Here is a 24,172-nt window from a genome sequence, read left to right on the forward strand (position 1 = left end):
TTCTCTCTTTATTTATCAGTCTGTCTTTATTTCGTTGAAACTTAAGCATTTTTCCACAACCCTAGTTTTGAAATGTAAAAAAAGAGTCGATGGATTGAATCTTTTCTTAAATACTTAGAATTCAATTTTCAAATGCAAAAATTTTGTCACAAATTAGTTGTTAAATTTTCATCACCATTGTCATTTCTCTATATGCACCCGGTGGTGCATAGAGCACTGCATTGGTACTCCAATCGCAGCATATCAAGATCACTTTTACACTACAGAAAATACGGTGATCAGTTTTATGCTTCAAACACCCGTCTAGAGACAGTATAATATTGTAGCTCGCCCACTGAGTCTCATCAGCGGTGCCCGCGTATAGTGAAAAAATGAGGAAGCGCTCTGTAATTTGGTAGCACGAAGGTAATAGTGAAATACGTAATATGGCTAACCTGGAACTTAACTGGTTTATGTAACATTTTTGGCAAAATCAAATCAAAATCAAAACTTTGCCGTACAATTGAATGCTCCAATTTTTACCGCGTGCAAAAAACATTTATTGTATCCAATTTCCCGTAGGGCTGAAGTTCCTCATAGGTTACAGACGAAAATACTCGAAATTTTCATACAAATACACACATATTCTTACATAAATATCGATTTTATTTTATGCCATCTCGATATGTATCGATGAAGATAGCGTTTGTAATCGCGGCCCAGTTTATTTCCAGGCTAGCCATATATATGTATTTCGTTGAATTGAGGAAAAGAGGTGAAATATTGCAGTGTAGAAACCACCTTTAAATCCAGAAATCAAACCCGGGACCTCAAGCGACAGACTCACTACCCACTACATTTACCTCCACTCAATTGCCTTTTTCAGGATTTTTCCTGAGAGTAGCCATCGAGTCATAAACGCTCGTCCAGGATTCCAGTTCTATTTAGCACATAACTTGATTCTTCATCTGTTCAGATAACAATTATTACTTCTGTGTATATCATATAATCCTACTCACGCCTTGTTGTTTGATCATTAGGTAATAATTAAAAATCTTAAGTAACTAACTTTCAACGTTTTAACCACTATATTTCCTTGATTATTTTTTTTAATTATTTTATATATGGCGAAATCGCCTTTTACGAAACTTATAATATGAACCATATTTGGTTTAATTATTTTTAAAATACATGCATTTCTTTTTACCCAAGATTTAGAAACTAAAATCAATAAAACACATTCAGTAGAAGATTAAAACAATTTAAAAATTAAATAAAATATAATATTTTAAAGGATTAAAATAACGAGAAAATCATAAAGGTACTGTTTCATATAATAATTATATTCAAGGTTTAATTACCATTCACCATCTTTGAAAAAGTTCAAAAGGTTTGTTCTATAGAAACAATGCCCTACATTAAATATATCCGATACGTGAGAATAACTATTGCAGAGTTCATGGAGTCTGTGTACCAATGCAGTGACCTATGCACCATCAGGTATGGAAGATCACCATCAGTGTCTGAAATTTCTTGACTCAATGTTTTTTCTGTATCACTTTTTGACAAATCATTGTCTGCGTCTTCCCACAAAATGTCATCAAATGTTCATTTCACTTATGTCAAATTTACGTCCTGCAGCTCTGTTTCCGTGCTTTTTCATACACAATAACTTCTCTTTTCAATCAGCATCGTAGTGTTGTATTCTTGGCGACATTTTAAACGGTAATTAGGGACAATTTTACGGTTGTAAGACGCCATCGATTGTAAGATACACCTCCGATTCACAGACACTAAAATATGTCTTATAATCAAGGAAATATGGTATTACTTTTGATTTTTGTCTATTACTAATGATTAATGATCAAACAAACGGGCTTAAACAATCTTTCAATCATCCATCACAAGTCACAGACTCCCTCAAATTGTATACTTTGTTAGTTTTATTTTGTTTTATATTATTTAACAGTATGAATAAATATTTCTAGTCTTGTATACATGTTTTATTTTTTACACTTATATCGTTGGCCTAATGCAAAACAAAATTATTTCTTAGCACTTTGAAGTTCTTGTAAAAAAATAATTAAGGCAAGATAATTTCTGAAATTTGGTCAAAGATTATTCTAAATTATTTATATCACTAAAATTTAGAATATTTTTAGTTTCGATTCCTGAGGATATTTAAAAATATCCTTTAGAATGTTAAACAATACCACATTAATGATAGAAGGTCCCCAAACCTGCGAACATTACTTTGCAACCTACCGGAAGCGTATTTTATTATTTTGTAAGGGTTTTAGGCCTAAGCACTGTGACGGGTCTCCATAAATTAGTTCTCGCATACCAAACCGGAGTCTTAAAAAAGCTGGATTTGGAGGACGAGTGTTCTCATATTGCTAAATCTCCCCGTTCGAGTCTAAATCACAAACAGGCCACTAACACTTTCCAGGCACAAATTTGCAAGAGCGCTAAGCTTATTCGGCCGCGCCGGAATGCAGTTTGTGACGCAATTATCGCCCAACTGGCCGGTTCTCTTTATATGGCTTTTTGACATATATTTATAAAGTCATATTTCTATAACTCTAAACTTTTACATCACAAACGGGACATGTGGTTTTGATTGGAAAAATACGCAAACCGAACTGGAACACAGTTCAGGCTCGGTCGAATTGTCGATTGCCGACAATGTCAACATAAACCGAGCCCGTGCTCGGCTGGACGAGGATAGAAGGCGCGTAAATTGCCAGCCAACCGGAAACTGGACGAGATATGCAAACTGAATAGAATTCGGGCATGGCCTGGGGTGGTATCCTGAACCACTCTCGTGGCACGAGAAGACAGTTTTTGTGTTTACATACAAAACACGAGAAAAACTGTTTTCTTGTGCCACGAGACTGGTTCAGGATATCACCCCTGGAATGTCTTAAATAGGCGGCGAGTTATTTAAAATCTATGAATATTATGGCTAATGAACTGCGACAAAATAATGTTTCATATTTATCAATATTTCTTTTTAAATTACATTTTAACTAAACAAAGCCATTTCATATAAAGTGTATTTTTATTATAATGTTCAGTGCCATTTTCTACACCTATTAATATATTCAAAAGATTAACTTAAAATTTTCTTGTGATCTGATGTAAAAATGTTGTCTTAATTTTTTTTTATATTTCAGTTTTTTTTTATCCTAAATGTAAATCAGAGAGAGATTATTATCGTACCAAATTGTATTTGTTTTATTAAAAATATAATGAAATTTGTATAAAAGAAAAATGTTTAGTCAATTTCACGACGCATAAAATGAAAATGTGATCGCAAAACAAAATGTGTTCATACAAATATTGTGTCCAATGCTTATTAGAGGTATATATTAATGAATTACTTGTGTATTTCGCCGCACCTTGAATAGGGATATTCCACGTGATTTTATTATTTTTAAACTCTAGTAAAAAAAATGGCAATGATGGGATGGTACTTGAAATATTTTAATATTGATGTAAGAATTTCTTCCAGCGGTTTAAATATGTGCATTGAAATTAAGAACTAAAATATTCTCTCACTCGGATGCTTCGTTTGATAACATTTGAGCTGATTTCAGTGCACTTTTTGTATAAGCCAAATTAACCATTATAAATATGGCAGTGATAATATTTTACTTGAAGAATGTCAAATAAAAATTTACTGTTTTTTTATGATGTATTTTTGACACGCTCAATTCGATGGTCCAACCACGTAAAACCATAAAGTTCATCATTATCCCGCCTCTCCGCACGCATTAGGGAGGATCAGTTACATGAAGGTAAGGTGATCAGACTTACGCTTCAGACGCCGATCTAATAAAATATCGCAGTTCAAAAAACCTTCAAAATCAATATTTCATGTCCACCCTGCGAGGAATCGAACCCAGGACCTCGAGCATGGTAGGCGAACGCGCCAACCACCTCGCAACGAGGCGGATTAATCTCCACTCGATTTCCTTATTCAGGACGTTTACCTGAGAGCAGGCATCGGGTCAAAAACATTCGTTCAGGGTTCTGGTTCTATTTCACAAACAGAACTGTATTCTCAGTCCACCTGGACACGGAGAAAAGTCGTTGACAGATATTTAACTGGGTATTATTTTATACAACTGATCATTATATGTAGTATTCACCATTTTATATGTTTGAACATACAAATTTCTTAAATATGTACTTTCATTCTTCATTGATGAAATTACATTAATTAGAAAATTAAATCCCTTACATGTCTACAGATTTTTTGACAAACTAAAAATATTACATCGTGTGAGTTTTAATTTCACTTCAATCAAAATTCAATTAAACAATTTCTCCACATTTATTACATTGCATGTTTTTTTTGCTAATTTGCATGTATTTGAAATTATCATCATACGTCTCACAAAAAAATTCTCACTTTTTGTGTTCCATTATATTATTTTGCATTTAATTTAGGCAGCCAGCCCATTTTTGGGAGCTGTGTATTTTTTAAAACTAACCTAATTATCTGAAAGCTCTTGAAATGCAAATAAAAAACCATCAGTTCATATTTTTTCTTTGCCATATCTACAGAATAATAAATACATTATTCTACATCTGTGACTTGGATTTATAAGGGCTAACGTTGTAAATCGTTGTAAATTACTGGAGAGGAATTATTTAGCCATTTTGTGCGGTCGTAATGAATTGTTTGACTCTGTGATAACAAATATCAATAAAAAACATTATTTATTTTATTTATTTATTTACATAAAGGCTGTAATAAGTCCCAATTCCATGGGACTAAAAGTCCTGTCGAGTTGAGACGAGCAATTACTTGACACAAACACATGAGTATATCGTCACAAATATTATATAGGATCAGAAACACAACAATAATAATGAAAAAACAAATATATGGCACATGAATATGGTAAACAGTAAACTCAAACATTCGGAAAATCATCAAGGAGTTTCCCACTCAAATCCCTCCCACTGAGGAAAATCCAGTTCTTAACTCCTCTCTTGAAAATAGTTTTTGTCCTTGAGAGCTTAATATACGCTCTTCCAAAATATTATATTGAGAGATTTCTCTAAGCAAAAGTCGTACGAGCTTTGGGTATGACATAACTCGTGTTCTGGGAAAAATTGCACCACATATATCACGTGTGTTTAAAATAGTTACATATAAAAGGTTTTTAATTGACATCGACCCTCTACAAAATAGTAGCAAGAAAAATATGAAATCTGACGTTGGCTGTTATAGATCCAAGCCACAGATATATCTTCTATTGTAAAATGACAGTTTTCAGGACCCCAATTACAATGATTTATCTTCAATTTTATCTACAAAGTAAAATTAAGTTTTCTGTTTGAACAGCAGAATATGCATACATTTTTTTCATCTAAACATGTTTAATTATAGCTTACCGACGAAGATGATTGAAATGTTCTTGCAAATATACTCATTTTGGTACACAAATATCGGTTTATCTTTATAGACAGTCGAAGATAACTCTGTTAACTTCCCATTGTAATCGGGGCCCAGGTTAGATACCCTTTTTATTAATTTGGACCAAGAAATTGACTGTTTGAAAAGAATCAGTTATTTTACACCTCAGAGTAATAAGGCTACAGCGGTAGAGACGGCATTTCGCTCTATTGCATAGAAATGCGTTGCATTTTTCGACCTGAGGACCTACGGCCCATTGTTTTTCTGTAAACTGTAGCTAATTTGGCGATTGTAATCCTCGAATGATTTCTGTCTGTGTAGGCGGGTCTATAACTGGCACCGCACTACTCCGAGCATTACATGCAGTAAAATCTTGTGAAATACCTCATGAAAACATCACATTTATTTTATATGACGCCACGATCTACTATTGGATTCCACCTTATGTGGAATGTATATAAATTAATCGTAATTGTATAAAATGAATTTGTCATTTCGAATCGTGCAATGTCCCATCTGTCAATTTTTTTTCTCGTTCCGTTCTATTACCAGAAAAACTATTGACTCCGAAATTCTGGAGAAACATTACTGAATCTGTCTTATGAATTGAAAATACTATACAAAAATTGATATTATATACTTGGTCAGCGTAAATTTAAAATGCTCTAGAGGACTCAAGTTTAGGAAAGGAAAGAAAGTTAAAAATAAATCGTATTTGTTGTTTCCGTTACATAGATTATTGCACCGCAAATTTTGGTATTTATTTTTAATTTCTTTCCCCTTTTTTAAACAATTCACGCTTGGTCCCTTAAGCATTTTAAATTACACCGATGACTTGTCTTGTATTTTGAAAAATACTAAAAACATATTTTAAGTCATTTTTGCCATTTAATTTGTTTTTGTACATAATATATCGCATAAATCATTAACCAGAGTCACTATCATAATTGTTTTAGTGTATCCATGTATAGTATTGTTGTGTTTTTATTTATTTTAATAGGATTATTATTTATGAAAAATATTACCAACCTGTATAATATATTTAAAAATATAAAATGTGTTTGAATTCAATTTGTTTTTACTACCCCCAATACAATCCAATAAAATCTTTAACAAACCTTTAGAATATTCTAGTCTGCTTACTAACATACACAAAATTTGTTTGTTTACTTGGCTAAACACATTATCATAGTTAATGATTTTGATAAAAATTCCTTAGTTAAGTTTTACTTTGACCAACAGGGCTTTGGTCTAAGTAGGCATCTTTTAAAAGTGGAACATGCCTCTCCTAAATGGCTAGATCTACATTTAAAACATTGAGCCGAGATCTGCATACAGGTTTAGAGTGACCAAATCAATCAAATGTGACCAAGTGTAATGTTCCACCTCGATGGCGGAATGAAAGAAGAGGTTGTATGGGAGTATTTGGCCTTGAAATGTTAGAACCGCAGTTCGGGTCGGGACCCATGCATGGCTCGGTGTGTCCGAGAGGAGACTTCACGCGAAATACACTGAGACTTTATAATTTTTCCACAATTCTCAGGGAGAGTCACATTCTCCAAAATATCACCGAGAGACCATTCAATAGGAACGCCCTCCTAAGATCCATCTGAGAAACCATAAGGAAAGGTATAAAATGCCTTATAATTCATTTTATTGAGAATAAGTTTATTTTCAGTAAACAAATTTGCCCCTGAAAAAGAATTGAATTCAATTCAAAATTGGGTTGTGGTCCCGTGGTAGTGTTGTGGACTCACGGACCTAAGGTTCCAAGCTCAAATCCTACTCTACCACAACTCGATTTCCATTTTTCCAGCACAAGTTATTTACGACTAAGGAAATGCTCTAAAAATTTCAACCATCATCAGTGGCGCTACAGCCCGTTGTGGGCCCTGGCCTCCTCCAGAATTTGTCTCCATTCGTCCCTGCACCCGCGGCTCTTCTCCAGTTCGTCAGGCCAATCGCTTTCCACATTATCCAGCCATCTTAATTTTGGTCTGCCTCTGCTTTGTCTGCCTTCCGGGGTGGTATAAATAATCTTTTTTGGGGTGCGGTTATCATTCATTCTGTGCACATGGCCCAACCATTGTAATCTTCTTATATTGATGAATTGTGCAATGTTGGGTTCGCCATACAGTGCCTCTAATTCATGATTAAACCGTCTCCTCCACACTCCGTGTTGGTTGACAGCACCAAATATCTTCCTAAATATTTTTCTTTCGAATACTAATACCATATTTTCATCTCTTAATCATAACCCAGCATTCAAGACCATATGTAATGACCGGTCTGAGGAGAGTTTTGTAAATAATGGTCTTAGTTTTTCTAGTGAGCAATTTGGATCCCAGATGTTTAAACAAGCCATAATAACATCTGTTTGCTGCCGATAGCTGTGCTCTAATCTCGGTACTATAATTGTTATCATTAGTCATTTCAGTGCCTAAATATTTAAAGGAATTGACATTGTCTATGTGGTGTGACCCAACGTCAATTGCCTGTTGTACATAGTTTATTTGTGACTTTCTTGCAAACATATATTTAGTCTTAGAAAATTTAAATATTTGAGTAAATAATAAGAACTTAAGTATTTCTCTTTTTTTAAAAAAAAAAAAAACTGACACCCAATATGACCTATGGCTTTTATTCCTCCTCGAGGAACAATATTTTGAACATTGTTAAAATTTAGATTTTTACCTAACCCTAGACAGTTAATATATAAGGAAGAATTGTGAACGTCTTTTTGTACATGCACATAAATGGACCCGCATCTTTATCAGTATAAACGTAATTAATAGTTTTTTCCGAATTCTTTTTTGGGTCAAACTTACTGCTTTTGCAGGCGGGAGATCCTCCTCAAGAGTCCGACTTAAGAGGCCTTTTGCCTCTCATTCTGGTGGACTGCTAAATAGAACTCTCCAAGTTGCAACTGTTCTTCTCTAAAACTTTTCTATTCTATTCTCATCTGGTGGATCAGGAGGTTTCTCCCCGTTCTCTATATTTCTAAAATGGGAATTTATCTGCAAATTAAATTTGATAAAAGAAAACAAAAAAAATATTTCAATTTTGATTATTGTTGCAAACTGATACTATAATAATTTAAAACTGATTTTTTTCATTTGAGATAAAACTTTGTGAATATAATAAACTAGGTAATTGTAAAAAATAATGAAGAATGATCCAAAACACAAGTTTTACAAAAAACTTCACAAAAACATATGCAAAAACACAAAAACCTTTGATCACTTTTAACAGGTACTGTATCACTTTGACACCTGTCAGATATCAGATCACTACTACATAAATATAAATTTAATGTAACATTTTAACCATAGAATTAAAATGATTTTAACATTTACATTTTTTTTTTCAAAATTGAAATCTGGAAATGCTCATCTCTATGATTTTCAACCGCATACTTTAATATGTATTTTTTTTAAAAATAATATATTTAAGGCTTGTCAGCAGATGGGAAAGAGAGAATATGAAAGGAAGTTATAAAAAATACACTACACTTTCTTGGATTTTCTTTCTTGCAATGAGGAAGTTCAGTGCTATGGGAAATTGGGTTGAAAAATTGTTTTATATGGTGTCCACGAAGATCCTCCAGGCAACTCTGTCGGCTGCCAGCTTCTGTGCATCCTCGCAAGTCAGGTTCACGTCCCGTAGTTCTGACATGAACTGCCGACGGACAGTCACCAGTAGACGTCCAGGAAGTCGAGAACCTGATGCCTTGTCGGTATCGGCTCTCACTTGTTCAGTCATTATTTCAACTCTCAGAATAGCGCCAATTGAACGAGTAATAAACAAGAGAAATAAAACACAAAGTGACACAAAATAAATTATATTTGAATGGCAATTATTACACAAATGAACGTACACAATACCCATTTTTTCACCATAATAATAAATACGTACTAAATGTCACTACAAAATATCTGACATATTTCTGTCTTTGGTTTGTCTATATAAAAATATGGCAAAATACAATCGTCTATATTCCCTAAACTAAATGTTAGTGATTACGCATTATTACAGGTGATTCTAATATTAACATTTCTGCACTAGTCATTTAATACCACATTCACTTAATATATTAACATTTGCCGACCGAATATAATATACGCCGAACAAAAAAGTTTAATATCTTACAACCGATTTTAGCCTTAAATTCATACAAAATTCAATCAAAACCGAATAAAAAATTCGTTACTTGAGGCATAAGACTGATTATCTTATCTGCATGTTAGATCTTGGATGCATATTATATCGAGATTAATTTGATCAATTGAAGATTTGACAGTTTTATGACATCGCATTTGACAGTATTATGACATCTCATTTGACAGTATTATGACATCCCATTTGACAGTATTATGACATCCCATTAGACGTTATGTCGTAAACATTATGACATTACATTTGGCAGATTTATGATAAATTTCAGATAATTAAATGCACATTATATTCAGCTGGCAAATCTACTCCATATTATATTTTATATATGTAATGTCAATATGTCACACTCAAAGCTATCTACCGCTAGAATATATTTTATAAGGGCCTCATATCTTGGTGCCAAAGTATATGTTATTTAAAGTCATGTTTAGTTTACTAAGTACACTAGACGTGCGTCCTACAGTCATTTGGAAATTACATCGACGTACAAATGATATGTTTAAAAAAAAACTAAAACAGTTTGAAATTTTGAGTCACTAATTTTCAATGCCCACTATAACACATTCGTGTATTTTATTTATTTAAAATAATTATTTTTGACATTTATACAATAAATGTTACAATTTCGACACTTCAAGCAAATAATTTTAAATTTTGAAGCATAATTTATCATTAAATTAATTGCAAAAATATTAATTAGCATATGTATGTGAATAGACTAAAAATGTTGACATACCTTTGCGAATAATATACCAAAAGAAGCATATTTTGTGGCAAAATACAAAATAGATTTCGTAAAATCTATAAATTTGTTTTTATTTTATTATCAAATTTACTTTCAAAATCAATTAAAAATAACTTTACGCATATTCACCATAAAAGTAAAGGTATTTTAACGCCACAACAAAACCGTTTCGACAGATAAAAACTAAGTCGAAACTTGATATTATTTTGAGAGGGTTAAAAGCAAAAATGCTACTGTCCACCATCACTGTTTTTGGGAACACCAACAAATCCAGTATTGAAAAGACTATTGCTTTAAATTCAATGTGCAACTTGTGTGTGGTATAACAAATAGTGAAAATACTATTATTATTATAAATATATATTTTTTTACATTTACATTTTTTTTTTGCACCACAACAGGCCAGGAGGCCTAATTACAGTGGTGAATTACATCACAGAGCACCCAGGCTTGAGAAAAATCACATTTTTAATTTTTGTGTTCTCACCGGGAATCGAACCCGGAACCTTCCGTGCGTGAGTCAAGCGTCTTGACCACTACACCACGGAGGCCGCCATATAAACAATGGCATTGTTGCTTTTAACTCACTCGTTTACAAACAAAATTTTAGAATTATGCTTTTTTCAAAGTGCTATATTGGACTTTGAATTTTAGTGACACCAAGCTGTTTTGAAAACAGATATTATATTGTCTTAGCAAGATTTACATTTACATAATAATGAAATATTTTAAACTTGTAAACTAAAATGTACTGAAATCATCATTTTCAAAATACCATTAACAAATACTTAAACATAACCAAGTTAACATTAGTTTGAGATATTATTTTCAATGATTGAATACATGTTATAAAAATTATTTAATATTTTATTGGAGTGTGCGAAATGTCACAATATAGGAACTATGCTTCTACAAGATGTCTACGTATAAAATATGGATTGAGTTACAATATTTTCTGTGGGGTAGAAATGAAAACATTTTGGCAGTTAAAACAGTATCATTCTATTCATTTGGGAAAAAGATTACACATTATTTTATTGACTTTTTTCTGGTATTAATAAATTATCAGGCGAACATGAATACGCCATGTTTTCAAATGTATTTTTTGTGGAGAACATATAAAAATATTTATACACCGCAACCTCTTTCTACACGGTTTCAAAATAACACGATACAAAAATCAAATTATTTTTTTTTTACTTAATGCATAATACAGTAAAACCCCTAAATTAAGTTTTTTTGAGGGACCAACAAAAAACACTGTAAATGGTGGGTAGTGAAAAAAATTTAATCAGCAAATTATTGTTTATTAAAAAAATTATGCAGCAATGTTTGAACCATTTTTTCATTGCAACTTTTTGAATATCATATTCATAAATAATAAATGTCTGTAAAACACAATAAGCCATCTTTATAATCACAACTAAAACATGAAAATGACTGCAATAAATGTTCGTAAAACACAGTAAACTGTTTGCAAAATTACAATAAAAAAAACACAAAAATGGCGGCAATAATTTCAATTATCGATTTAACTTACCAACAAGTTGGTATAATGATAGAGACTAACTTCAGACTTGTGCTGTCAGTTTTCAGTGGGGATTGCAATTTTTTCCGACCAACAAGTTGCGATAATGATTAGAGACTAACTTCAGACATTTGAGTTGTCAAAAACACGAAAATGGCAGCAACAAATGTTCGCTATACACACTAAAGTGTTTTTAAAATTACAAATTTCTAAAACAAATTTATATGATAGAAACTAACTTCAGACTCTCGAGCCTTTAGATTAATCCTCGGTAGTAATATCATTACCGTCGTAATTTTTTGCTTATTTAAAAATAAAAAAATGTGAGAAGACCGTATTTTATTATTTTGAAATCCTGAATTGATTTTTATACAAGGTACTGCGTAGAACATATCCACCGTATAATTTATATCTCCAATAATTACAAAGACATTCTTAATCATGAGGATCAGTTCTAAATAAGATCCTGACGTCACTGCAAACCGTGTAGTTCTATTGTGACGGGTCCCCGTAAGTTGATTCAAGCCTAGGTCTTTAGAGACCTGGGCTATTGATTGAGAGAGAGTGCTCTCATGTCTGTTGCTAAAATTGATCCTCTAAGCCCAGGTCCTTAAAGTATTGGGCTATTAGGTGGAGGACGAGCGCTCTAACGTCCTCAGGTTTTACTAGTGATCCTCTGAAGATGCAGCTTTTTGCGGTAATGTAAACCCAGAGTGAATTTATTCAAATATTTTTCATAATTGATTCAACCATAAGATAAATTAAAAAAATGTTAAAGTTCACATCTTTCGCAAGAACCTGATTATATTCTTTATGTCTACTCTTAAAAATATGGATATGGATTCGATAAATAGCCTCTAGGCTTCTCTATCGGCTGCCAGGTCATATGCTTCCTCACGAGTGCGCGTTTTGCCATTTAAACAAAAGAACTACAGCAGTGGACGTCCGGGTCTTGAGAACCTGATGCCTTGTAAAGTAGGCAAGCGTGGTTAAAGCTCTCGGGAGGCATCCGCAGCGTGCGGCTCAGCCAACCAGATCTACATAAAATTTTATAGATACCGTTGATTAAAAAACCTTTGGCTATTTCAATGTAATCATTTTTATCAATCATTGCTTTGTTCTCAAACATATTCATAAAAAATATGCAATTCTCGTTCGAAATAAAATGAAATTAGTGAGTAACAATACTGCAGATGACAGAATTACAAAGCTGTAATTACAGGATTATTCCTTGATCATCTCAATTGATGCTTATCTCATAATTATAATACTGACCTAATATTTGAAATCAAATATGTACATACACAAAAAAGCTTACGTTTTAAAAAATCAAACATAATTTAAAAAACGAGTTAAAATAAACACTTGTAAAAAAAGATCTGTAAAATCACAACTTAACATCGCTTAAGTGAAAACTCAATATGGCACAAATTATTGACTATGAAAATCAAGTTTTTTGTATCTAGTATCAAATGAATTACATTTATTATATTATATAAAGGCAATTTATAAATACATAATTCTATGTCCGGGCTGGTAAAGAATACAGTTCTGAGTGAGAAAAAGAATCAGAACCCAGAACAAATGTTTTCAACTCAATAAATACTCTGAGGTAAAAATCGCGCTAGTGGTTGGCGCTTTCGCCTACCATTCTTGAGGTCCTGGGTTCGATTCTTGGCAGGGTCGACGTGAAATATTGCTTTTAAATGTGGATTAACACTAATATTTCACTGTCCCTCGACTGGTACTTGAAGCTTAAGACTGATCACCTTATCTTTATGTGACAGATGGCCAAGGTACGCTGGACTTGGCGTTCCAGTGTAGTACCCTATGCACCAACGGGTGCGGAGAGGGGGGTGATGATGTCTCTATCGGGTATCCTCTCTTCCTTTATTCTTTCAATAAAAAAAGCTGATACTTTGATTCCTGTAAGTGAGGGTATTACAAAAAAACTTAGAAATCTCCACCAAAAACGGAAAATTAGTTATTGAAGCCAAAATAAACTATACATAAAAACCTACCTACCTAAATAATAGCGTAATTCAAAACCGTCTCTAAATCTTGCAAAAACAGATTTCAATTATACTACTCGACACCGCAAACTTAGCATTCTCCATTGAGTTGGTGAAGCATAATTAGAAACCTCGCAATTCTTTTTTCAAAGTTTTTCACATAAATCTCAGTAACTCCTTCAATGGAGATTTCTAAGTTTGCTTCTGGTACCCTAAAGTATCAGTTTCAAAAGTGTTTTTCATATGTCAGATATCCTGACAAATTTATTTTTATTTTGAAGTTACAAGCCATAACTTTTCTATTCAGTTGATACTAGACACTAAATCACTTGGTTTTAAAAAAATACATTATAGATCGCACATGATTCTGACTATGTTTTCGAATATAACACTCAAATTTCGTTAAAAATATTCAACATAACAAAAATTATTACAGTAAAAAGTAAAATTAATACAAATTAACAAGTAATAAAAAAACACTGGCATAAAATCACAAAATAACTGGCAAATCAGATATGAAGGGTACACTGCGAGAACGGACTCCTCAGCAAGTAACGAATTTAACAGGACAATGGGTTCGTGTATTAGATAAAATAGTTTTTCAATTAATGTAATAAATGTCTGTACCTTAAAGGATAAACCACGGGAGTCACATTGAACGACATGTTCAGGAAACAAGATTTTGTGATTGTGCGATTTCCAAAACATCATAACTTTTGAACCAAATCAAATCAAAGAACTTACAATGTAAAATGATGTTTTTTTTCAATAATAATATTACAGTAAAACCCCCGTTTTACTTTTTTCAAGGAAGCAGCAAAAAAGTGTTAAATTGAGGAAAATGAGGAAATGAAAAACTGCAGGAAAATCGTAAAAACTGTCATAATTGGGGATTATTCATATTTACCTATGATTTCATTAAAAATATTTTGTATTTTTTCAATTAATACCACAAACTATTTTTTTTATTGAATCAAAAAAAAAACATGTTTAAATAGTTTTATGTGGGGTCGGATGAGAAGGAGGCAGTGTTGAGTTTCAATGAATGACCTCTGAGATGGCGGTTTTCATTCATAGTGAACATTGATTTCAACTTGGGTACATTATATTGCTCAGCTAAGATGGAGTCACCACGCTGCCTCCGCTCTCCCAGTGAACTTAACCCGAGCTCCCTTAAGCGGTCCTCGTATGATTTATTTCTTAGAGAAACTACCCCTAAACATACTCCAGGAGTTTAATATCTCGAAAATCAAAAAATGCAATTAATCCGTTTTACACGTGTACCCTCATATGCTTAAAAATACTATTATAAATGCATACAATGTGTTAACAAATTTGAAGGAATCGAAATAGTCATATGAATGAATACTGAACTGAATACCGTACAGTCCTAAAAAATGTTATTTTAGTGAGGAAAACTTAAAATTAAATTTGATTCCCTTTCAACCCGTGTGTGTATTAAAATATACATAAACAAAATTTAAGATTTGTTTACGCACATACCAATAGAAATTGAAAAGCAGCGAGTTTGTTTTTTATTTACTGGCATCCCTAAGTATTTTTTTCTGCTCGTGTTGGTATCGGACAGTTTGGCTGCGACATATATATTTTCACTAAAATTAAACTAATTTGATTGAGTAAACACATATTGTAAGATAACAAAACATGTTTCATGAATTTTGTCGATTCCTTATCAGTTCAAGACACAGTGTTCATTAAAAATGAATTAAAAATAAGTAAGAAAATATTATTTTTTTCATCTTCAAATAATTTCTTCAGTACATACGGGTTTGAAAGGTTTAAAATTATTTGTAAATGGTTTTAAAGAAAAACATACAAAGAGACGGTTCACATGCATTAAATAAGCGCTAAGTTTATACACGCGTTACTAAGTCCTAATATTACACGTAATAAAGCACGTACTATAAATATTATATTGTATGATTGCATAATTTATCCTTTTTATTAATATAACAAGGATTTTATCTTAAAATGTACGTTAATATTAAATCTTAAAACTCTTCAATACAATGTTGCCAGCGCGGCGAAATACAGTTTTCCTTAACTATATGTATATTGTTTTAAAATCATTTATATTTTTTACAATGATACACTTATGACATTATAAAATAATGAAGAAAAAATTTAAACTGCGTACAAATGAAGTTTGTCAAACTATGATTACATATTTCTCACAGTAAAGCAACAAATAAAATATAAAGTTGCGTGTTTCATCTATAAAATAACTAAAACAATGTTCTTCGTATAAAACCAACGGTTTAAAAAGATAACTATAGTCCTTAAAATATAGCTTAATTAAAATGACAGCTGTCAAACTAATGTCATTAGTGACGGAAAATTACTGATCAAATCGATTTTATCAGTTTTTTCGTGCAAACATGAAACTCTGTTTCCGAAAATTGATATAAAAATGCCAAAACAAGCCTATTATAGTGTGTTGAAGAGAATTGTTCACCAAAAAATAAGACATTTATACTTTTTTCATGAACAACATAAAATGAATTATTTTTTATTCGATCGATTTACAATTTGTCCCATCTCTAACATTTTTGCAAAATGATGTAAACTTGTAAGAACTTTGTTAATAATTAGGTTTATTTGAGTTTTAAAGCTGATTTTATGCATTTATGTTGATTTATACGTCAAGCATTGTATTACAAAAATAAATTAACATGCCAGATACTAATGATTTTTCGTGTGTCAATATAAATCACTCCTTAGACGTTACTACAAAGTTATGTCGTCACTTTTGCTGACAACTGTCATCTAATCAAGCTATATTTTAAGGACTATAGAGGTGTTTTTTTTAGAGTGATCTTTCAATTGATATTGTCTCTTGTCAAACTAACGACAATAGGCTTTTTTTTCATTTGTGATCCGTAACAATACTCAAATGAATAATGGAGCGCCTTACACTCGAGCAGAACTGCAAATTTCAGAAATTTAATTTCAAAATCAGTGTTCAGTTCGCCAAACGCATATGGCTCTACCATAAATTTACTGCGTGACAAGCTTGGCGACAACATTATTTCCAGAAATGGTCCTTTAATTGGCCTCCTTGATCCTGTGTTCTGACGCCATCGGATTATTTCCTAAAGGGCTATGTTAAAGCCTTGTTCTTTGAAAATACGCCAACAACTTCTGAAGCATTTCAGAAATAACGCCGGACTGCTTGGAAAAATAGAACGACAGAATGTTCCACAAAAGTCGCATAAGACATTTGAAGAATATCATTTTCTAAAAATAAACGTGTATTTTTATACTTTCGAACACAATAAAAACAATCTCATTCCAATGAATATATTCTTATTTTAGTTCAATTTTAAGTTGGATCACGCTTAAAAAAACACCCAGAGCTACGGTTTGAAATTGTACAGTGAAAATATAAATTTTTAATAACAAAATACATACTGACAAATTCAAACAGTTTCAATATAAGCATTGAAAAAAAACATTAAAAAAATAATTAAGTACATCCATCACAAATTTTCTTCGACAATATGTACAGACACAACGACCCAAATTTGAAAATGACATTATTAAATTCTGGAAGTTTTACACTGAACCTTAAACAAACAACAATGAAAATTGAGAATGTCACACAAATAAGATCATTTATAATTCATTAGTCAAGTCCCTAAATTAAGAAGATTTTCTTTAACAAATTAGTATGTACTTTTTAGGGAGTTCTAGCAACACCAATTCACAAACGGGCCTGCACAGATAAAAAAGATGTCCGACAGAGAAGGCCATACAAATATATGTTATATTGCCTTATGAATTAAAATGTACCGAACCAATAAAAAAAAATATAAAGTATCTTCGTTTGAATGCATCGTATTAAAAGTATTATTTTTAAAAACTTTCTGTGTCCAGGCCAACGGAGCGTTCGAAGAATAATGCATTCGAACCTTGACACTGCTGTCATAAGAAAGAAGGACGCATCTAACATTTTTTTCGAAAAAAATACGCACCTACTAAAAATACATCTATCTTTGTAAAATAACCACAACCCTTTTATTTTCACTAATAAATGAGACTAAACTGCAAAGTCTTGAAGATTACTAAATATAAAAGGCTGTTCTGACTTATGTAATTATAAAAGACTGATTAAAATACTTATTTTTTCTTCTATTCCGTTTTTAAAAACATCTGAAATGAATGTACCTACTCGTATTCAAATAAATTTAAGATCTGCTGGTAATTTCGAAGTTAATTCATTATTAGGTCGGCGTTAATAGTTTGAAAAGCAGTAAATGGCCAGTAACGTCTATTTTATTTAGTTGAGTAGAATCCATTGGCATATTAACACTAAGAAAGAAATACATTTACTTAATTACTAAATAAAAATGCTGTTTGCTAGCTAGAAACGTTTTTTCATTGCAGTATAACATATTTTCTAGTCTTTTTTGACTAAAAAGTGGATGAAAATGTTAATTTTTAAATATATAACGTAAAATTTATTAAAATTACTATATATATTCCGTTAGGGCAAACCATAATACATACTCTCGCATAATAATATACTTAATTTTTGTAGTATTTTTCACACGGCGAATTTTTCAATCTCCGAGTTACAAAATATTTATTTTTCCGTTTTTTGTTTTATGTAGAAACGTCCTTCTTTCTTATGACGGCAGAACAGCTGTATACATATTTTAAAAATGATTTTTTTAAGTCTGATAATTGTCATGCATTAATAAATGAATTTCTAAGCCTATTTCACTAGATACAGGTGCGGTATATACATTGGTATTGATTCTACGCCTTCTCATTAATCATTAATTGTTCACAATTAAAGCATCCTAAACAAAGCCGTGTGTTCTGACCTTAATGAAAATAAATTATTACACAGTTGGGTACTTTTAACTTTTAATATGAATAGGTACCTAGATGTAAGTTCTTGCCAAAACTTTTGAATTAAGTAGTTCCATTGCTTTTGCTGTCAAAAAACTCGTGTCACTTTTTAGTAGTCTTTTTACTGGTGTTCCATTTTTGAATAGTTCAGTTTATTTCACACTTCATGAGATTTTGATTCATAAAACAAATTCAATTGTGATTATTTTTGTTACAGATTATTTATGAGACCGATTATCTTTTATAGATTATTTCAATGTGGATATAATATAACGATTCGACGAGTGAAAATGTGACTCTGGCACAGTTATTTATGGGCGAATCTGGATTATGCTGGCACAGTTATTAGCCGGTGATCCGGTCAACGCTGGCACAGTTATTAATCGGTGAACTGGCGATTTAGTCGACACTCGTGTTAGGGGAGCACTTTACTTGAAAATCAGGGATGTTACAGACGTCTACGTTGGCATTGGTCCGATGCTAAGATGCAAACGGAGGTCATGATGAGGTCTCAGGGGCGCGTCTTGCACATGATACATGCTCGAGTACTTCGGCTTAATATTTAATCTGAATTATTATTAAGTAATGAAAATATGGCTGCCTTATTAAAAATATATAGTTAATTATTATAACAAACATTTCTACTTAATTTTAAGAATATTTAATATTTATCGAGCGGGAGTAACATTTGTTTGAAATTCACGGGAAGAAAAATATTAGCTAACATACCTCTATGCTATCTATCTGGTATGTTCACTTATTACACAATACGAGGTGTGTTCATAAAATAACGGGATTTTTTTAATTTTGCGGGTTTGGAGAGTCCGATTGTCATTTTTTTCCTTCTGTTATGTTGGCATACGTGCCCCTAAAGTATGCTAAAATTTTCAACTGTATTCATTGTTTTCTTTGCCTGTGGCAGCCACTAAGGTTAGATGTGTTTTTATGAGCTTGGTGATTTTCGTTTATTAAAAAAAATGGATCTAAGATTTTGTATCAAATTTTGTGTAAAAAATTATATTAAAATGAAACAAAGTGTGTGAAATATTAACAATAGCCTATAGTGAGTCTGCTATGAGTAAAACAAGAGTTTACGAGTGGTATAAGCTAAGGTTTCTAAGATGGCCGTGAAGACGTTGAATTTGACGAACGGCCCGGATGCCCAGCACATCAACAACCAATGAAAAAGTGAATGAAATGGTTTTGAATGATCGCCGAATCACAGTCAGAGAAGTCGCTGATGATATTGGACGTGGTCTTTTTTACCTTCCATCAGACACAGGATGTGTAGTAAGTTCTTGGTGTTTGACCATCATACTGCACAAATGGTTTCGAGACATGGGGAGTTTAGAGACAAGCTTCATAAACTTGGACTTGCCCCTGTCTCGAGCTGTGCTTGCGGAGATAACCATCAATCGGCCGAACACATCCTGTGGCACTGTGTGCTATTGGATGATGCCAGAGATGAGATGCTGAATGGTCTGACAGGGGTCATGCGACCATCAGGGAATGAGGATCTGATGGCCAACAGTACGAATTTTGCACTCTTGCGTCAGTTTGTCCGGACTTGGGTATCGCGTTGGGAGCTCCTCAGATGCGCGGACGCCTAGGTGGGTAAAATATGGTGGGACAGGCAACTGTTCCTGTGGGATGCTCATTCAGTTGGGACTGTGCTTCCTTCCGAGCGGAACGCACATGTTCTTTTGTTTTATCCTCCCGTTACGGGGGTGGTATTCGGATCCTCTGCCTCTGACCACCCAGGGAGTCCTTCTTTATCCAAAGCCGTTCTCTTATTGTAAATATCCGTGTTTTTACTTATGTTTTTGTGCAAGTTATGTTTGTTATGTTTCTATAGTTTTAAGAAATTGTTTTTATACATTTGGATACGTTTATTTATGTAAATTGTTTGTGTACACTTTTTTGAATAAAAAAAAACATAGGCATTGAGGGGATCCTGAGGGGTGGGGACGACGTGTTGGCCTTTGTCCATACGTCCTCCTCCCCCTCCTTAATCTGCATAGAGTTTGTATTCCTCAGGAATATTTATAATAACTTTCCTCTATGCGCAGCTGAAAGAGAGTCCCCCGGGACTCGTATAACAGCTGCGGGTGGATGGTGGGCTTAAGGATATCCCCTCAATGATGATATTGCCATATCGATTGGTTCATGCCATGTTTTTTTTTAGGATGTTTTGGGTATGAAACGCGTGGCAGCAAAATTCGTTTCAAAATGTTTTAATTTCGAACAAAAACAGCGGCGAATGGAAGTTGCTCAGGTGTCACTAAAAGAAGTCAACGACGATGCAGAATTACTGAAATGTGTTATAACAGGTGACGAAACATGGGTTTACGGATATGACGACGAAACTAAGGCTCAATCGTCCCAGTGAGGCATTCTGGATAGCCAAGACGAAAATCGCCGAGCACATCGAACACGTCTACTAACCTTAGCGGCTGCCACAAAGTAAACATAATTGTTAATTGTATTAATATACAGCTGAATATTTAAGCATACTTCAGGGGCATGTATTAATTAATTAAAAGTTAATTATGGATAACTTATATAGCGCCATTTTCGTAATAAAATACCTCAAGGGCGCTTTACGTGGTGATTCTATTGTTAAGTTAATTTAATTGAAGCTTTTAAATTTGTAATTTAATTAAAATAATTTATTTTGTTGTCACGTGCTACGGATTTATTCAAATGATTTAGAGAACAAGTGGGTTTTAAGTTTTTTCCGAAACATCACTTCACTTTCACAGCCTCGCACCTCTGCTGGGAGAGCTTTCCGTGCCATAGGGCCTGCGACCGCAAATGCGCGTTCACCAAATTTAGTGCGCTGTTTGCGTAGAGGTATCATAACTTTTCCTCTCGCCGTAGACGTAGCTGATCTAAGCGTGAGACGCCTGTCAGCTAGTTCATCTGGAATGCATAGTTCCCTTAGATATTCCGGAGCCGAGTTGTGCAGTGACTTATACATAAGCCAACAGAGTTTGTATTCGACCCTCTGTGGAAAACGTAGCCAGTGTAGTTCCCGAAGTAGTGGATGTATACCAACTAACGAAAAAAAAAATGACAATCGGACTCTCCGAACAAGCAAAATTAAAACATTCCCGTTATTTTCTGTACACACCTCGTATAAGTCCATTTTTTTAATGCATAAATCTACTATTGAAGAAATGTTGATTTTTTACTTAGTATCTAATTTTCTTGAATGTCCTCAAGTTCCATGTAATGGTCAGGTATAAACACCCATGCAGAATTTTGCAAGTTTCTATAAGATTGCCTCTTGCTCTTTGCTGTTCTGTTTACAGAATTTTACTTAATATCAAAGCATACGATATTTTAATCTATTTGTTCAACAATGAGTTATTAATATAAATATTAATGTAATTATTATTTCGTATCGGTAAAATTCATGTCTGTAACATCCCTGTCGGTAAAACTCGCGTCGGTAACATCCAAACTCAGTCAGCTACATTTGATTGTTTCTATTGCAACGCTATAATGGACGAGGTCTCCGGCACGTACACGTACGTCGGCACGAACACAGGGGACAAGACATACGAAGCCGGACTGAGCAGGTACCCGTTCAAATTATTATCAGTTTCCCCGCCGACTGAATTGACAAGTCTCTATTAGGAGACTCGGCCCAGGTCGAAGTCGGGCAGTTTGTACGTGGCCATGTGGTACGGGGGCTGTGTGGGGCTGGCGGGGGGCTGGCCGTGGGGCGCGGAATGCGCGGGGCCGTCGCCGGGGGAGGGGGGCGGAGCCGCCGAGCTGCGCCCTCGCTTCCTGCGCGGTAGGATGCCTTTTCGAGCCATGAAAAATCTGAAAAATAATACAAGCCAGATAAAATTTGGTATTGAAGTTTGAAAATTATCGATTGGTGTATTAATCTTATGCCAAAGTATTTTAAAGGTGAAATTATATTAATAAAAATGTACATATTTATTTAAACACTTTATATACATATACATTTTACTATTACCTTGAAATAATACAATTCATTGATAAGTAAGTACTTATAGTCCTTAAAATGTAACATGATTAGAATGACAGTTGGCAGAAAAAGTGACGACATAACTTTGTAGTAACGTCAAAGGACTTATTTATATTGACACACGAAAAATCATTTGTATCTGGCGTGTTAATTTATTTTTTAAATACAATACTTGAAACATAAATCAACGTTAATATATAAAATCAGCTAAAAAACTAAAATAAACCTTATTATTAACGACGTTCTTACAAGGTTACATCATTTTGCAAAAACGTTAGAGATGGGACTAATTGATGAATGTAAATTGATCAAATAAAAAAATAATCAATTTGATGTTGTTCATGAAAAAAGTATAAATATCTCATTCTTTGGTGAATAATTGTGTTAAACACACTATAATAGGCTTGTTTTTGCGTTTTTTATATCAATTTTCGGAAACAGAGTTTCATGATTTCATGAAATATCTGATAAAATCGATTTGATCAGTGATCAGTAATTTCCCATCACTAATGAAATTAGTTTGACAGCTGTCATTCTAATCAAGCTATATTTTAAGGACTATAGGTACTTGTTTGTGATTAAATTCCAAAACTAAAAATTGTTCATATTCAAACATTGAATTTAAGTAGGTAGCTAGGTACTTGCTTCTGGTTGAATTCCTAATCATAAAATAAATATTTTTTCAAATATGGCATTCTTTTTGGAAACGTCAACTCCGGTCTTCTCACCAACAGAGGGGTGTACTTATCTAGGAATACGATCTTTTAAAATGTACTGAATTTAATATTATTTTAATATTACCAAAAATCCGGTATAAATAAATAAATAGGTAAAAATTATAAGGAATTTAAGGAAAGAATCTGATTGAGATCCACAAAAAACAAATGCTGTTTGTAAACATTCAAAAACAAACTTTTTTTAAACATAAAAAAACAACATCTTTCCATTTTTTTGTAAATGCATTCTCCTCGAATGCAACTCAGGTAGAACGATGAATAAAACATTTATGCGCCTTTCTTCTTCTTTACATATTATATTGAAAATTTTAATATCTACGAACACGCACAGCACAAAGATCTATATTTCTCTAAGATTTATTGATAAGGACTCTTGCAAAACTATTTACAAAGCAATTATTGAACCACACGTTAACTACTGTAGTAGCATTTTATTTTTATCAAACAAAGAAAACATAGATAAACTAACTGTATTACAAAATAAAGCGTTTAGAATCATTTTGAAAAAAAACAGATACACGAGGGTAAAGTCGATGGTAAATGAAATGAAATTATCAACATAAAAACAAAGAATATTTTACAATACAATGATATTTGTTCATTAAATTATAAACTCTAATAAAAAAACAGAATTTTGGAAAAAAAATTGATCGGAACCAGCATGAACACGATCACAATACTAG

At 32.9% G+C, this 24,172-nt stretch overlaps 1 protein-coding gene across 1 annotated transcript in view; it reads right to left on the reverse strand.

The window, feature by feature from the left end:
- Positions 1-20,654: 20,654 nt before the first annotated feature.
- Positions 20,655-24,172, reverse strand: part of LOC148278887 (uncharacterized) — a 47,402-nt gene continuing 43,884 nt past the window's right edge. The window contains exon 9 of the mRNA XM_088230739.1: positions 20,655-22,580. Coding sequence (XP_088086865.1) covers positions 22,388-22,580 — 193 coding nt within the window. The 3' untranslated portion in view covers positions 20,655-22,387. The remainder of the gene's footprint in view (positions 22,581-24,172) is intronic.

Source organism: Micrasema longulum, unplaced genomic scaffold (genome assembly GCF_059751315.1).
Source record: "Micrasema longulum isolate JH-2025_06_02 unplaced genomic scaffold, ASM5975131v1 h1tg000812l, whole genome shotgun sequence".
Taxonomy (NCBI): domain Eukaryota; kingdom Metazoa; phylum Arthropoda; class Insecta; order Trichoptera; family Brachycentridae; genus Micrasema; species Micrasema longulum.